This window comes from Pantherophis guttatus, chromosome 2 (assembly GCF_059756535.1).
Source record: "Pantherophis guttatus breed Tessera chromosome 2, ASM5975653v1, whole genome shotgun sequence".
In the NCBI taxonomy this organism is placed as follows: Eukaryota; Metazoa; Chordata; class Lepidosauria; order Squamata; family Colubridae; genus Pantherophis; species Pantherophis guttatus.
Window position 1 is genome coordinate 120,154,690 of NC_142064.1, and position 17,638 is coordinate 120,172,327.

The window sequence follows — 17,638 nt, forward strand, 5'->3', positions numbered from 1 at the left end:
TTGTGGTTTCTGTTTCAGGGATAGACTCTGTCTGACAAAACTTTATTTTATTAGTCCGAAATTATTCTTTTTGTTCTCTATTATCATTTATTATTAGTTACCTATATATAAATAGATATAAAGCCAATCCATTCTCTCTCCCAGGGAATTCCATTATTCTTGCACTATTCTGCAAAAAATGCCTTGCAGCAGGTAAAGTAGAGGGAGCTCCTGGGTTTTGAAACCACACAGTGGGCTACTCCTATCCATTGTCAGGGGGCACGATGGCTCAGCACTTAAAGATGCTGAGCTTGTCAACTGGAAAGCTGACAGTCCAGGTTCGAGATCCGAGCACTACGCAGTGGGTGAACTCCCACTGTTCTGCCCCAGCTCCTGCCCACCTAGCAGTTTGAAAGCATGCAAGTGCAAGTAGATAAATAGGTATTTCGGTGGGAAGGTAACAGTGTTCCATGCACCTTGGCATGTAGTCATGATGGCTACATGACCACAAAAGTGTCTTCAGGCAATGCTGGCTTCCTTGGCTAAGAAACAGAGATGAGCACCGCCCCCTAGAGTTGGACATGACTGGACAGGGTAAACCTTTACCTTATCTTTATCCATTGTCAGAGCTAAGAGAAGAGATACTATGAGGCATTTGTATTCCATCAAATAGACTGCAGAAAGTGCCATAACCTGGAGATACAACTTGCTTATTACACACAAGGATTCTTAGATTTATAATATTCTGTGAGGCAGAAAAGTTATTATGAGCATAACATAGAATCTTTCCAGATCTGATAAAAATGTGATTCATTCCTTTGAAAAGTCATTGTTTGAATTTTATCAGTTTTTCCATAAGAGAAACTGAGCATACTTTTGCATACCAGTTATTCATTGAGAAGTTGCCTAGAAAATTCCAGTTTCAAGTCATTCTTAATTTTGTAGCCAGGAGTAAGAATACAATAAGGATATTTCTGCTTAGTTTACAATTATCTCCCTGGTAAAAGGTAAAGGTAAACGGTTCCCTTGTCCACTCATGGCTGACTCTAGGGGATAGTGCTCATCTCCATTTCCAAGCCAAGGGAGTTAGCATTGTCTGAAAATGCTTCCGTTGTCATGTGGCCAGCATGACTATACACTGAGGTGCATGGAACGCTGTTACTTTCCCACCAAAGGGGTACCTATTTATCTATTTGCATATGCATGCTTTTGAACTGCTTGGTTGGCAGGAGATGGGCAAAAGCGGGAGCTCACCCCATCATGCAGTACTTGGGTCTCAAACTACCAACCTCCCGGTCAACAGTTTTGAGACCCAAGTACCACGTGACAAGGTAAACTCCCATTCTTGCCCCAGTGCCTGCCAACCTAGCAGTTCTAGGTAATAACCCAGTGGTGAAATGTAAAATTTGTTACTACCGATTCTGTGGGTGTGACTTGGTGGGGGGTAATGTGACTGAGTGGGCGTGGCCAACTTTTTTTTTTTTTACACTTTTAAAACCATTTTTTCTTCGGCCAAAGAGGTTGTTAAAAAAAATGCTTTTAAAAGTCTCTGATGATCCCAGCTGAGTTGCCTGATCGTCAGAGGCTTTTTTTTTTACTTTTAAAAGCATTTTTTCAGCTGATGAGGTTGTAGAAAAAATGCTTTTAAAAATAAAAAAAAAAAGCCTCTGATGATCGTGCGGCTCAGGTGGGCAGCGGGGGAGGGGTCAGGGATTTTTGCTACCAGTTCTCCGAACCACCTGCCGCCATCGCTACTGGATCAGGCGATCCAGTCCAAACGGAGCATTTCACCCCTGTAATAACCCTATTTTTAGAATACCTTCTACTTTTGCTTAGTTGTTATTCTGACCTCTTGGAATGTTGGCCTCCAATAAGGTACCACTTTCACAAGTCCTCCATATATGAAAAAAATGTTCCTTTCCAATTGTAAACCCTCCAGCATTTGATGAAGGTTCTTAAAATATCATAGTGGGAAAGGGGAGGAGAAGTGCTGTTTCCCCAGAGCAAGTCAGACCACTGATTGGGATCCCTTCTCCAGCATTCCTGTCTCCAGATGATGGTCTCATCGTGTGCAGTAGTATGTCATGAAACATCTCTCCCTCGCATCTTGAGGAAACCCAAGCAAGCTGAGAGTAAAGAGGCCATTGGCCTGAGCTAGATAGTTTCACGCTCCCTGCTTTCCAGTGGGAGGTGACTATTGAGGTGAAAGAGTAACTGAGAACTTACGTCTTGCCAAGGTTTTCTTCTTTTCCTCTGTTTCCATGAAGGCACATCCAGGAAGTAGTCAGCCTGCAAGCTCAACAGAACAGGGAGTTGCAGGAGCTATATGAACGTCTTCGCTCCATCAAAGATAGCAGGTCAGAATCCTCTGACTTCTCCCTGCAACTGTCATCCCCACGGCGGCCTAAATCTTTCAAAAGCAAGCTGCGCAGCCGGCCACAATCTCACTCTCATGTCGACAATGGCATTGTTGCTGCTGGTAAGGAAATGCAAGTGGGAGCCATACACAAAGCTAGGGGCCTTTTTGTGGATTGGCCAAGGGTTTCCTAATTCAGAACAAAAAAGATGCATTTACTAGTCTGTGGATGAATCTCTAGGATTTCATATTGTTTGTCAAGGTTATGTCTGCCAACTCAAAACTCTTTAAGACTTTCCTGTTTGCCATCTGGCTTTCTGCCCTTTTCCTCCAGTGAACTAAAACTGTTTTCAACCTAATTTTCCTAAACAGATTTAGGCATATTGATTCTGAATGCAATCCATGCCTTCATTATCATCCCCACACCCAGCCTACCACATATGCTATTTTAGTTGCTTCTGATTGTTTGTCTCTCCCTTCTCTGCCACCCAGAATGCTGTTGTGCAACCACTGCTGCCTCTGTGATTGACTATCAGTTGAGCATTCAAGCCCATTTGCTGCATCAAAGCTGTTCACAAGCAGAAACTAACCAAGGTATTTGCAAATGTTCAAGGGCAATTTAGATGCTACACTTGCTTTCTTATTGTCATTTCCCTCAGCCTCCTCACATCGAAATATGTCACAGATATTTGCATATTTTAGTAGATATACTGTTCTGCTTCTTCTAGTTTGTAAGTTATTTAAAATTCCCACTGCGACTGAGGCAGCCTATTGGTCGGTGTTGGTGAACCTTTTCGGCACTGAATGCCAAAATGGGAGTGTGCGCGTGCACATGGGGGAGCACCAGAAACCGGAAGAGCAGCTCCCCGGCGCGCACGTGCAGGAGCGCCAGAAACTGGAAGAGTAGTTCCACAGCATGCAGGAGCACGTGGGGAAGCTGAGCTTCCGGTTTCTGGCATGCGCATGCATGCTGGTCACCAGGTCTTCTGGTTTCTGGCACGCATGCGCACACTGGAAACTGGAAGCTCAGCTTCCCGGTGTGCACATGTGCGCCAAGGAGCTGCTCTTCCAGTTTCCTGCACTCTGACACGCCGGAACCCAGAAGAGCAACGGGCGATGGCTGGCGTGCCCGGAGGGATGGCTCTGCTTGCCACTTCTGGCACGTGTGCCATAGGTTCGCCATCACGGCTATAGGTCATAATGATTAAACAAGAATGGATACGTAGGTAGGTAGGAGTCTGCCTATAGTTCATCATGACATATTATGTAGCTGAAATTGGTTGGCAAAGTGGCTGATTTTTGCTTGTATGATATTCTCTTTCTTTGGGAGATTTGGGGAAGTTTTAAGGATGGAAGTGCAAGAGTTTGAGAAGATTAAATGCTCTAAAAAAGGGCAAATGTGTTCAGCCCCATCTCTTTGGATGATAGTATGATACTGGAAGATCTTTTCCAGACTACAGATAGGGCAAGAAGTGGTTTGCAAGACTCAGAAGTTGTTTGTCACCCAGGTTCAATGTTTTGATACAACTACTTGAAGAGTACCCTCTAAATACCCTTGCTCCTCCTTAGAACAACTCTGCATCGTGAGTAGCACTGCCTCTTGTCAGCAGACAACAGCCAGTAAAAAAGGAATGTTCACGGATGATTTGCATAAACTGGTGGATGACTGGACTAAAGAAAAGGTGGGAAACTCCCTCATCAAGCCAAGCCTCAATCAAATCAAACAGAACAAGCACCGGCTGGATACTGACAGCTGGAGCAAAGTATATGAGGTAAGAGGTCTTTACATATAACGGGTGTCAAACTGGCGAAAGGAAAAAACGTCGCAATACATCACGTGATGGCAATGTGACATGGCGATTTTGACACCCGTGACATACAAGGTTTAGAATTTGTGATGTATTAGATTCACTTTCTCAAATCTGGTACCTTCCAGATGTGCTGGGTTTGTAACTTCCCAAATTTTCAACCGTTGCATTCAAAGGGAAATCTGGAAATCACAATTATCCTCCCCTAATTCAAAGGAGCCTGGTAGGGTATTGGCTATAGTAAATACCCTTCAGTGTAAACTTGCACTGTTGATGACCTACGGTGTAATTTGATCTTCATCTAATAGTAGATGAACTTCATTCATAACTACAATTAGGAACTCACAAGTAAAATCTTCCACAGAATGATAAGTGTTTTAGAGCAGCCAAACCAATTTGTGAAATTTTGTGGCATGACCTGAAACAAGTTGTTTAGCTTCCAAATACCTTCAAATAAATGTGCAAAATTGATCAAGAGGCACAGAAAAAATTTGTTTGGAGTCGATACATACAAAGTACCACCAGTTAATAAATGGAAAACATACATTTTCCCAGGGAAAATGGTGAATGTTGCTTCAATGTATTGAAGCACAATGTAAAGTTACAACACTGTTTTGAATGTGGTCTGTTTAACTAAACTCTATTAATAGGTAGGTGAATCTTGGGTCACATTACTATTTAATTCTAAAGGGTTCAAAATTTTTCTCTGAACATTCTAAGGTAAACTAAAATCATTGTCCTGATGGGGTATTTTTAGACCCTTCACATATCCCTCTTATTAAACTATTTTCACTATCTGTATTTTCTGAAGTTTCCTCATAAATGGCAGACAATCCATTCTAAGCATTAAGACTAGCTTGCTATTTTTCACCAGAGTTTACTCTGGAGTCATCAAATGTATTTAATAAATTCAATCCTATATATCCCCTAGATTGCTAAGGCTATATATTCTTCACAGTTTCACATCTAATATACTTCAGTGGCAGGGGGACATAAAAGACATAAAAGACTTTCAACTTTCCAAAAAAATCTGGTAGATCCCTGTGGGGAAAAATGCTGGAATAGCCCTGATTCAACCAGATTTTTCAGTTTTCTGTGATTTGCTGGATAGATCACAACCAGTAAGAGATTATTATGTTTTTTTTCTAAGTATATTGTCTCTGTTTAAAGTCCAGGTGCCCTACATGAATGGTATTGGAAAGGAGCGATGTTGCACACAGCCTTATGTTATGGATAGCTCTGGGAACGGTGAGCTGGGAGCAGGTACTTAGAAAGGAAATAGTGTTACTAGGATATTAGAAGCTGAAAGTGAAAATCTCCACTATGTGGTAATGTTTGTTCAAGTGTGTGCACCTTCCACTGCATCTTTGGTCCTCTTCCATGCTCTTCTGTTAGCAGATACTGTACTATTTAAAAACACAAAGATGTGCCACAGACAGCTGTTGAGTATGTTTCCTTGCATTTAAAATAGTTTCTGTTTTCCCTTGTGTTTAAGACAACAGCATCTACTGTGGGCTACACCTCCACATGGATTTCCTCACTTTCCCAGATCCGCGGGACTGTACCAGCTGCTTTACCCCAAGGACTTCCCCTGTCACCCTTTTCTGGCACACTATCGCCATATGGAATACCACATTTGTGCCAGTATAACACCATCGCAGGAACAACTTACCCAGTGCAATGGATGGGCATTTCTGGGACAAGTCAACAATCTGTCGTGGTCCCTGCCCAGACAGTGGGACCCTTTCAACCAGGGATCAGCATGCCAGCATTTCCAGCATCACCCGTGCAAAACCCAGCTCCCATTCCCCCAAGTCCCAAATGAAGATGGATAGCAAAAGAATGCTAGATATGGGGACTGTGCCTATCTCTCATGACTCCATTCCTCTGCCTTGCATTCTGCTGCCTGGATTTGGGGGTGAATTTCCCAGTGCAGTGATGTGGGAATGGTAGGAGATTGTCTTTGCATTCTCCTCTTTGAATACTTGATTTCATTTTCTTTAAGGGATTTTTTTAAGTACTTGAGAGAGCTTTGGCCTGTACATCTCTTTGTTCCTGAGATGGACAGCATGCCATGTGCTGCTTATTAATAAGCCTTCCCTGTCATTCCTGCCCTATATCCCTTGTTTGCTTTGGTGACAACTGTTTTTTGAAGTTGATAGTGACTCTTCTTGGATTATACACTTACTAGCATTTGAATTAATTTACAGAATGGAAGGGATCAGCAGAGAAGAGTGACATTTATATTCGCATTATTGTTATGTTTCCATTTAGTTTCATTGGTAGCTCAGACTACAGGCTAACTAAGGATTTTTTTAAAAATTGATTGTAGTTTGTTTAGTTGAATTCTATCGTAAACTCTTCCTTCATCTGTCCCAGAGATAGGACTTTTGGAAGTGAAGCACTGCTGAAAGAAGAGGCATATAGTTGCTGCCTTCTCTTTGATTTGGGAAAGCTGTCCTGGACAATTCAGAACTATTTGTAGAATGCAACTAGATGTCCTTACACACACTGTATTCCGTAGATACATTGGAATGTTGGCCTGGTTTATTGTACCTGTGTTGGGAATCCTGAGTTTTTTTTAAAGCTTATTTTGCAGCTGATACAAATCTTATACTATGGAATGGGTGGGGGGGAGGAGGTAGCATTGGAAAGGGTGGGAACTAGGGCTGGGGGACTATTGTGGGCTTTTTTTTAAACTTGTCCCATCTTGGTCATTTTCGCATCATTTGTGATCCATATTCAACATTTCTTTGGTTGTTGGAAAAAGAATATAAATTGAAACAGGGTCTAGTGCACATAGTTTTTGCATTTAATGGATTGCCTTACAGCAGATTAGTGAAATACAGTCTCCTAGTTTAGATGCCTAGTGTTGTTTCTCAGAGCATTAAAGGTTTAGTGTCTACTGAATTTGATTGCCAAGGTGCAAGATTAAGCAGTCCATCTTTACATTTACAAATTAAGAAAATTCTACATGTATGTATGGCAGTAAGGATATGGTGTTGGAATCCCATTTGGCAGGCTTTCTGTTTTTTAGTTACATCTAGTGCTACTAATTGGATGTCATGCAAAAAAGTCAAAAATTTACTAGTTCAAAATCCTTAAAAGATATAAAAATTTGCTAAATAAAGAGGCATCCTCCCTTGGAGGTATATATATAATCACTAATTCTATCAACTGCGTTTCAGCTGCCATGTGAAGATTGCTGTTATGATTTCACCTTGATAGAGAATTAGCTTAGTTTAATGGTACATGTTTAACTTAATTGGCTGTGAACTATGAGGGAAGTCATAATTCACTGGAGCTAACATTTCTTGTTTTCTCTAATACATAATCAGTTTATCCCTTTCTTGTTGGAAATTGTATTCTTATGTGCACTCAGAGGTTGCTTCCTTTGTTGCAAGTCTTTCAAGCACTTGCTGAAATAACATCTAGCTCACTTTCCTCCTTCATTAATCTGGAATGAAAATTGCCATTTTGAATTCAGACTTAAATTATTGTCTTTTGGATATTATAAGATAGCTGCCATTTTTGCAGCTGCCTGATATTTTTAGCAAGCAATAGAAAGAGGCTTAATTTCATTAAAACATCAAGTAGTTGAATTTTATCTAAAAGACCACGTTTAAATCTGAAATTAATGTACCATTGGTTTAATAGTACTGTGGCCAGGAATATCTGAGTTGCTGGAGATTGTTTTATTTAAATCAGTTTCAGACACCAGTTACTTGTTTGTTTGTTTTTTGTTTTATAAAACATCATCTGTAGTCTTAGTGATATATTATAGACTATATTTCTCCCCTCTGCATTCTGGACAAAGATTCTGCTTCCATTTAATGCAGCCTCTTTGTTCTGCCTGCAAAGATTTGCAGTGCCTTGTAATGGATAATCTTAGTATCTTTTCAGATTTTTACTGGAAAGTTGAAAAAAATAGTTATAGCCTTTTGATGCTTGAAAAGTACATTGCTGATTTGCAGCAGTAAAATCATATATACCTTAAAGAAAGTTTCAGTTTGAAGAACTTAGGCAAAAACAGTGTTATTTTTTTAAAAGACATACATATGATTTGTGGGAAAATCAGTGGTGCATTTCCATGAGCAGAAACAGTTTCCACTCATAGAGCAGTTGAGAGATGATTATGCCTCTTCCTACAGCCCTATCCATGCCTTTATAATCTGCTCCATAAGGAAGGGGAGGGCACAAAGTAAGCAGACAGCTAACCACATGACATTTGCTTCCATCTTTTTTTTCCCCCAGCTTTAAAGTCATTAAAATAAACCCTTTGTCAGCAATTCACTTTGACTTGTTAGGAAAGCATAAAATGTTGTAGTCTAGTTTGCTGTTATGTAACTTAATGTTCATAAAAATGCAAGCTGCTAGGAAGTACCCGTGATAGTCTTAAAGGTTGATTTATCTATATTAAGGATCCTTGGCCCATTTAGCTCTCTCAGGCACACAAATATACGAATTGTGTTTCTGTTATGGAAATGTGGTGTAACACTGGTGCATTTGTGCAATCCTGATTATTGAGTAAACTGTAGAGTGTACTTCAGTATTGGAGGGAAACCAGTGTAACAATAGCAGTATCAGGGTTACATTGCTGCTGATTTTCTGTAGAGGACAGGGTCATTTTAAAGTGCTGTGTATTCGCTGAATTTCTACCTTCCCTACTTCATAAAATAGCCTCTCCTTGCTGCTTCTCTCTTGATGGAATTTTGAAACCAGGGTATTCCCACTTGCAAAAAGCAATTTTGAAGAGAAAAATTGTACACCTCTTGCCTTGCCCATGCTGTTTCTAATTCAATTCCCGATTTTCATGTAGAACTGGCATAACCCATAATCTGATGTAGTTTGTATCAGTTGAGAATTACAATATATATTGCTTCTTTATTTAGAAAAATGTAACCATGTAGCATAGACATGAGGCTTTATTTTATTATGCAAAAAAAAAAAAAAAACCCACCTTCATTTATAACAAAACAAAATACCCCCAAAAATACCTCATTTGGGTCAAATTAGGCTACACAAAAAAATTAAAATCCTGCTTATACTATTTAAAGTATGGAGCCTGGGACTTTTTAATAGCAGGAAAGTATACAACTGAACAACAGTAGGCAAGGGAAAATAAACCTTAATTTATGCGGATTAACTGTCAGATTTACATAGCCCCTTTCCTTCTTGGGTAGAATTCAGAAATAACTTGGTATTGGAATTAAGAAGCAGTTTGGCAGAATACCCATTTTGCAAACAATGAGAACAGACCTGATTCCTATTTTCTGTATGTGGGTAGCAAGGGTTGAGTGAAGGTAATGCCTCTTAAGTAAAACTTGCATTTAGTCTTTTCTTCCTTTTGGTTTAATTAGAATTCCCTCAAAGAATCCACTGTTTTACAGTTGACAGGAGAAGGCTTTCTTTGAAGCCTTGAGAAGTTGGGAAATCCTTATGTGGCTTGTTTCTACTGATAAAGAGAATGAAAGTGGTATTCATGAAATAACTTGTTTGACAGTTTGACGCCAAATCTATTCAAAACAGTACCACAGTATCACAGATAACAATATCTGTGATTTCAGTTTAAGCTGGAATTAGATGCTAAGTGGTTGACGCTGATAACATCCATACTTTCCCCTGCTTATCATTTTCAAAAGTCTTACCAATATAGAACACATAATTTAACATTAATTATGTGCTGAGTTTCTTCATTTCAAGTGGAAAAGCATAATGAGATTGTGTTATGGGGGGGGGAGGGAGAAATGTGAAGTGGCATCCTTTTATAAAGTTTACTTCCTGTCTTCAGTGGCTAGAGTTCAGAGAATATGACATGGCCAATGTGTTAACTGTGATGTGGATAGTAAATTACTCTGCCCCAAAAAGTCTCAAGACGCTTTGATTTCATAGGTTTTTGAAACACTATAAAAAACTTTGTAAACCCAGGCAATATTAGTATTACTATATCTTTAGGTTTGGGGAAAAGATGAGGAACAGGATTTCTTCTAGTTGGATTGTCCCCTTCTTTGAAGCTATGTAAAGGCACCGGCAATGGAGGAAACATACGTACTATGTTTATGTATTTTTGAGTCTCTGCATTTAATGTGAAACATTTACTGCCCAGTTTTTCTTCTCTTCCCTGTTGCTTTTTCATTGTTTCTCTTTGCAGCATGCACCCTCTTTAAAACAAATCAAACTGTGAATTTGGTTTTGGGAGATGTTTTGGAAGGCACTTTTCTGCTGTGAAGCTTGAGCCTGAGCTTGTATGATATGAATGGAATGTATAATTTTAATAACTTCTGTGAATTTTTAGTAGTGTTCAAACTGAATCGTTTTCTTTGTTGAAATTTCATGTTTCTACCTACCTCATTTGTTAGTCCTGTTTAAATCTAGGCTGTGGCATAAACAATGTATTCTATTGTTTCTGTCTGTTTAACTTGGATACAGTGTTTCGACACATGCTTTTTCCTTCCCCCCCACCTCCCTTTTTTTGTAACTTGGCACAAGAGCTCATTCTGTTTACTGTTTTAAGGAGGATGTTTAATGTTCACAAAGAAGATTTCACAAGTTTATCCATCAACTTCAGTATAACATAATGACATGAATAGAAAGAACAGCTCCATGCATTTTTCCCCAGTTACCAGTATATTCCAACCGGTTACAGCAATTTAGCAAGGAGTGTGACCAACTGTCTCATCCGTCTTCCAATACCCAAGTACCACCATCTAAGTGGGAAAAACAAGATTTTCTTTAGAAAAGAATTTCTCATGCCAATTGCTTGGAAGGATTGTAGACAAATTTCTTAGGTATTAGCTCTTAACTGAAGTTGATGGATCAATGGGAAAGAGACAATACAGGCTGTAGGTTTCGTCTATAAAGTTCCACTACAAATTCGTTTTATCCTTCCTTTCTGCTAAGCATATTGTATTTTCTGTTTACATTAGTCCTAGATTCAAGTAAGATTTAATGCTAAAAACATGGGTTGCTGTTCAATCCTTGATACATCTTTACTGTTACAATTTGTGCTGACATTAAGACTCACATAAGTATGTGTGTATGCGTAAGTATGTGTAAGAGGGAGAATACCAAACATGGATTCATGTCTTCACAAAGTGCAAAGGATCAGATTTTTTTCACTGGCAAAGAGACTTTACATAGTGAATTTGGGAGTCAAAACATGAAACCACATTCAGGCAATAAACTCATATGTTCCTTTTTAATTTTCAGACTCAGAAACATTCCTATAAAAATTCTAGTCATGTTTCCAGACTACATTTTCAAGATAAACCAGTTGATTTAAGTAGTAATTTTCAGTTTATTAGTCCAGTTAAACATTTCACTTTCAAAGCTGATACAGCTAAAGGATAGAAAGACAAACTTACTTTAGGGGTTCAAAGAAATTTTTATCATTTTCCTTTAAAAAAAAGAATTGTGATAATTTTGAACAGCATAATTAACTCTCAGAACCATATACCATATTGCATTTGTACAGCTGTTCCCAATATATACATGTTATGATTCTACTACTAGCTTCTTTAGAATTAAACTGCAATGAACAACAGTTTTAGCGTACATGTTTTTAACTAACTTCTTTGTGCTCATACAAATGTCTCCTTGAAGTTAATGGAACTGAGCCAATTTAAATTAGCAGTGGCTATGGCATTTAGCATGCTGGAAGAATACAATCACTTTTTAATAGTTTTGTTCCTTCCATTACAATAATTATATCATAGGACACATTACCTAAATTGTTCATGTCATTATTTCCTTGATTGCTAGAGTAATAAAGTATTGTTTGGGAAGCCAATTCTCACAGGAATACAGATATAGCAAGTACCATATATTTTACAACATGGCAGACAGTTTTTCTGTAGTGAAATGATCCACATACCAAATACTAAGCAGCCATCAGTGATAGGCAATGAATTACAAAGCACTCTATGGAAGTCTGAATGTGTTGTTGCCTTTTAGACCTTCAGCAGATCCCTTGAAGCTATCTGTCCAGCATTTTATTAAGCTATTTTTTCTCTCTCTTTTTGATTGACAAAAGATGGTAAGTGCAGGAGGACAGCAAGTGGGAAGAAAAATAGTATCTTTGAGAGTTGTAGAAATATACATCCAGGTTCTGTTATACATGAAGTTACGTACATGAACAGCTGGATAGTAGAGCAAACAGCTATGCTCCTAGTTGCTGAGGAGTTAATTTACTTCCAGCTTCTGTTCTACCTTTTAAAGCATCCAAAGCAGGATGATGTTTGTGGCTCATTGTTATGGTTAATTTAGGCCACACAGTATCACCTACTAGTTGGTTTGGTGGTCATATTGGAGGTGCTGTGATTCTAAAAGTTCTAATACAACAAAGGACTTCTCTATTTAAAAAAAGTAACCTATTTGAAGAGAGGCCTGTTTGTTTTTTCCCCTCATTCTTTGCTAGAAATAACTGAGGAGCATATGGGCCTAATGTATGACAATATGATCAGGTATATCCTGTGAATAAATGTCTCCTTAGATTTACACACGTTGGCAATGTTTCACTTTCAGAAATAGGAATTTTCTTATGTCTCTATGTGAATTATATCTTAATGTAACATCATAGGACTTATTTTCAACCCATCAACTTGGCATTAAAGCTGAGATGTTTCTGACTGAACATAGAATGTGGGTGACCTGTTCATTATAACATGGATGAGGCACCCCATTCACTTTTTTAAAAAAACATAGCCCTAAATCTTTATGGTAGAAAACGAATGTCTTTTATCAGCAGTTGTTTCATGTGTTTTTTTAATTATTTTTGCAAGCTGTGAGTTGACTTCATTTGTACACAACCATTAACAAATATTTTTTTAAACTGTTACAAAGGAAAATAAAGGCTGTGTTGGGAAAAAAAATGCCTAGTCTTTATTGCTAAAATAGGAAACAGATTTACTGTTTCTGAAATGCATGTTTACAGCAGAAATCATACTTTTCTAAGGGTGTAATTGTAGTTATTTTTCCAAATTTACAAACTGTCATCAAAAAACAGAAAACAAAAAGTTATCTTCCTATCACCACTTTTACCATGCCAACATGAACTAGGCAAAGATTAGTCCTTGGCTGAACTGCCACACTATCACCCAGTAAATCTTAGTGGGTGATAATGTGGTAGTTCAGCCAAGGATTATTCTCCATTCTTACAAAATTGTTTTTAAGGTGCTGCAAAGCCTTCATTGCATTTGTTTCCTGATTTTTAAATGGCTATTATTCTAGAATTTAGTTACACAACAGTAATAAAATGCATACACACTTCACTCATCACGCAAATCAGTTATGGTTTGCAATCCCCCAGTGACTTGAGTTTGCGCTACATGCTAAGTCAAACCAAACAATATGGAATTCCAGTAACACAGGCTAGATTCTTGGTGAAGTTAAGGAATCCAGAAGAAAACCAGATAGGAAGTCTTTGAATTTACTTCCGACTGGGTGACCTTGGGCAAGTCACTCTCAGCCCAACCCACCTTAAAGGGTTGTTGTTATGGGGGGGGGGAGAGGAAGTATTGTATTCACGACTTATTCATAAAAAAGTAATAAAGGTGGGATAAAAATCTAATCAATTGTGAAGGATGGTGTAAAAGCTGGAGGAACATGACGACATATATTGAAGCAGGCATATTTAAAGTAAAATTGAAGTCAGAAGCTATGAGGTGTACTAATGAGAACAATCTACAATAACTGTTGGGTCTTGGCAATTCTGCCGTTTTTGATAGTGTGTTTGGTGGGCTAATAAAACGTTCTCTCATTTACTGGTAAAGCTCTGGACTCTTGGGCAGTCTTCAGAATTAAAAGGTTACTATAATTATGAAAATACAGCGAAGGAGCTGTGTAAGCGTTTAAAACATTCACATTTAGCCAGAGCTCATATCCTGCTGCTTCTGACACCAACTGTTATTTAGGAAAACTCCAGCACCAGTTTCATACGCTGGAACATTTTAAAGCGAAATAGATCCATTCCCAAGGTCGTCTGGTACGGAGGAGCCGCGGGGGTGGGGTGGAGACGTGGCTGGTTGTGCCGCCGGATCAAATGGCCTTCCGCGATGAGGGTTTTGGAGGTCGGAGCGGAGCGACAACTGCCTTGGCTCGAGGTCGCTGCTGGTATCGGCGATTATTATTATTATTATTATTATCTTTGCTCTGCTCTGCGCGACCACGTTTTCCCGCCTTCACAAAACGTGGCAGACGGCACGAGGCTGATGAAAACCAGGCCGCTTCGCTACCTTCTGGGAGGGGAGGGGAAAAAAAGGGGGCGGTTTACGTCCCAGTAAGCAATTGGGAGGATCGGTAGGCCCCGCGACTTTTTAAGAAAAAAGGACGCGAAAAAGAGGAGGGCTGAGAACCATGTCACTCTTCCTTTCAACATGGCGCCCGGGACGACCCTTCTGAAACCCTGGGAAAGGGGTGACGGACTACATCTCCCGGCATGCCAAGCGCCATGCTAATACGGCGGAGGCGCAGCTTGCCGTTCCTTTTCCCTTCTTAGGTGGCTGTGTCTCTCATCCCGAGTGTAGAACTATGCCATGCTCCCCAGGGGCGGTAGAGGGCACCTACGTGGCAGAGACAAAAAAAAAAAAGGGGGACGGATTTACGTTAATGCGCGAAGATTGCTGGAAGTTGTAGTATTTCCAAAGCCATGTTTGGAATTTTTTTTTTTTTACTTCCGCAGTTAGCATGTGGCCGTATAACGTCACGGAAGACGGGTTCTTTAAAAAAAAATGGTGGTCGCCTGGAGTTGTAGTTTTAATTTACTTTTTCCACCACTTTATGTCGATGTGACAGGGGACTCTCTTCTTCAATGGGACTACAAGCCCCATAAATCTATGCGACGCCAGGATACCGCGAAGAAAACTTTACAACATGGCGGCTCCTGCGTTCTTTCGGGACTTGTAGTCCCGCTCTGTGCTGACTAATAGATAGCGGGTTAAAAACAAAACTACAACTCCCGGTGAGCTTACCGCCTAAACTGAGGAAAGGGAGGAGGCAAGAGGAGGAGGAGGAGGAGAAGAAGAAAGCTACAACATGGCGGTTGCATCCATTCCTGAGATCTGGGAACTGTAAGAAGCGAAGCCCCAGGAGCTGGAGCAGCTTGAACTGTGCCAGGTCCTGGTTTCGGGGTGCCAGCCCCTCAGCCTTCCCTGCCTGCCCCAGTGGAAGTGGGCCGTATCCCCGCCGCGGTGCACAGCCATGGGGGTGCAAGGCTTCCAAGAGTTCGTGGAAAAGCGTTGCCCAGGGGCAGTGGTGCCCGTGGACCTCCTGAAACTGGCACGGGCTGTAGGGGGCCGTGGAGGCGGGGGCCCTGCCTACTGTACCACCTTCCACCCACCAGCTGGCTATCCCCATCCTGCCGGGGCTGCACCGGGGCTGGCACCCATGGTTGGTGGCTACCCACACTCCCAGCATGCAGGGGGGTTGGCACCCCCAGCGCCATGCCCAGCTCGGCTTCTGGTGGATGCTGACTCTGCTTTGCAGCGTCTGTACGGTGGCTACCAGACAGACTGGGTGTGTGGGGGCCAGTGGAATGCCATGGTGGGTTACCTGGCTGCCCTTTCACAGGCTTGCCTCTACCAAGGTGGCCTGGAGTTAGCTGTCATCTTCAATGGAGGGCTTGGAAAGGAGAGGCTGCCTGAGTGGGCCAGGAAAGCCCAGGCTGAGAGACAGACAGCTCAGCTAATTGCAGGGCATGTGGGTAACAAAGGTACCCCGCCACCCCGAGCCTGGTTTCTTCCACCTGCCTGCTTGGGGCATTGTGTACGTCTGGCCATGATTCGATTCCGGGTGAAGGTAAGGTTCTATGGTAATCTTGAATACTTCTATTGTATCCCTATAGGATTCTTTTTCTTCTGTCGTGACCATCTGTTTTGGATCTTGCATCTCTGTGTTACTGTATTGCTCCAATGAGATGTAATTTTATCCATATTTCCAGTGAAGTATTGTTTCTTTGCAACTGCATAATTTGCAAGCTTCATTCGGTTTCAAATTTCTTTTGTTGCTTTCCCTGACCGGCATTTCTAAAGCATTCCTACTAATTTTAATTTCCTTCCTTAAATAAAATTATTTTGTAATTAAAAAATGGTGTTTGAAATAGAAGTAGAAAAATAAAAAAGGCACAAAAAGACACAATAAAAATACACATCATGTACTTTAAATTCTTTCAAAAAACAACAGAAAAAAATATAAGGTAGACTTACAATAACTTTATTGTCACTTTAAAAGTACACTAATTGGCATACATTAAAATGAAATTAAGTCTAATGTTGCAATAAACAAATACAATTCTGTATACAATCATCTAATGTAAATACACACAAACATATAGTTATATTCATTTCTAATACATTTATATAGCTATGGTGCTTTTTTAACTTACTGTAGTTTTGTACAAATTAATCCCATATTTCCACTAAATTTATCTATACAAATTTTATGTTTATATGCAATCTGTTCACAGCAGCAGGTGTAATTAAATCTTCATTCCTTATTTATGTTGCTGAAATCTCTGATGTCTGATTTTCAGTTGTCCTTCAGGCTATTTTCCAGTTCTGAATCAAGGTGTATATAAGAAATAAATATTGCATCCCTCTGAATGTGATCCATCCCCTTTCAAGTTCAGAGTTTAGCCTTCTAAAAGAATCTGTATAGTTTGATTTTGCTATCTTGTCCCATACAACGCGTTTTTTTATCATTTCATCCTTTTGCCACTCTTAAATAATATGCTTTTGAGGGTGAAGGTTGCTTCTCCGAGCTTGTGGGTTCGTTTCCAAATGTTTCGTTACCAGGCCTAGATAACATCTTCAACAGAGTTTAGGAGATGTCAGTGTCAGTTTTCTTCTGCTTATAAGGGCTTCAGGTGTGGGTGTGTCAAGTGAGGTTCTTGTGATGGGTCTAATAATATGTTTAAAGCCACTCTTGAGCAGCTGTTTATCAAATTTATACCATTACTTTGAGTCACATGTTTAGATTATAAACCTGCCATAGTGTGTCTTTTCTCCATGACACGCTAATTCAAAAAACTGCCCCTTAATTTTTAAGGTGTAAGATTATTCTTTCCTTCAGAATGAGTGTTAATGTTTTTGAAACTGCAGTGATTGGTATTCATTTTGCATTCATTTGAAAGAAACATATGTATTAATTCAAAGCTGCGCAGAGCAGCCCTCAACATAAGAATCTTCTGTGTAATAATACATACATATGTCACTTTTTGGGCAAAAATAATGACAAGACTGCATCATATATTTAAATATATCCTGAACTATTAGGGGCTTAAGAAAAGCAAAATATCTTAGTTTATATCATTGTGTAATTTTGTAATTTTTCCTTCCAACTGAACTAAAATGGTTCTTTTTATTTTCTTAGTCAGAAAATTTTGAAATATTCATGTTTTGAATAAGAATGGTATATAATTATAAAATCCAGTAAGATTCCATTGTGGGGAAAAATATGTTCTGCAGTAACTGGTAATCATGAGGATTAATATGCACACTTT

At 39.7% G+C, this 17,638-nt stretch overlaps 2 protein-coding genes across 9 annotated transcripts in view; both read left to right on the plus strand.

Moving 5' to 3' along the window:
- Positions 1-9,125, plus strand: part of WNK3 (WNK lysine deficient protein kinase 3) — a 123,724-nt gene extending 114,599 nt beyond the window's left edge. For all 8 annotated transcript variants that reach the window (XM_087888676.1, XM_087888682.1, XM_087888678.1 and 5 more), the window contains 4 exons: positions 2,247-2,458; positions 2,828-2,929; positions 3,905-4,107; positions 5,639-9,125. In XM_087888676.1, the coding sequence (XP_087744802.1) occupies positions 2,247-2,458; positions 2,828-2,929; positions 3,905-4,107; positions 5,639-5,968 (847 nt within the window). In that variant the 3' untranslated portion in view covers positions 5,969-9,125. The remainder of the gene's footprint in view (positions 1-2,246; positions 2,459-2,827; positions 2,930-3,904; positions 4,108-5,638) is intronic.
- Positions 9,126-14,190: 5,065 nt separating this feature from the next.
- Positions 14,191-17,638, plus strand: part of FAM120C (family with sequence similarity 120 member C) — a 28,804-nt gene continuing 25,356 nt past the window's right edge. The window contains exon 1 of the mRNA XM_034434106.3: positions 14,191-15,936. Within this exon, the coding sequence (XP_034289997.2) occupies positions 15,340-15,936 (597 nt within the window). The 5' untranslated portion in view covers positions 14,191-15,339. The remainder of the gene's footprint in view (positions 15,937-17,638) is intronic.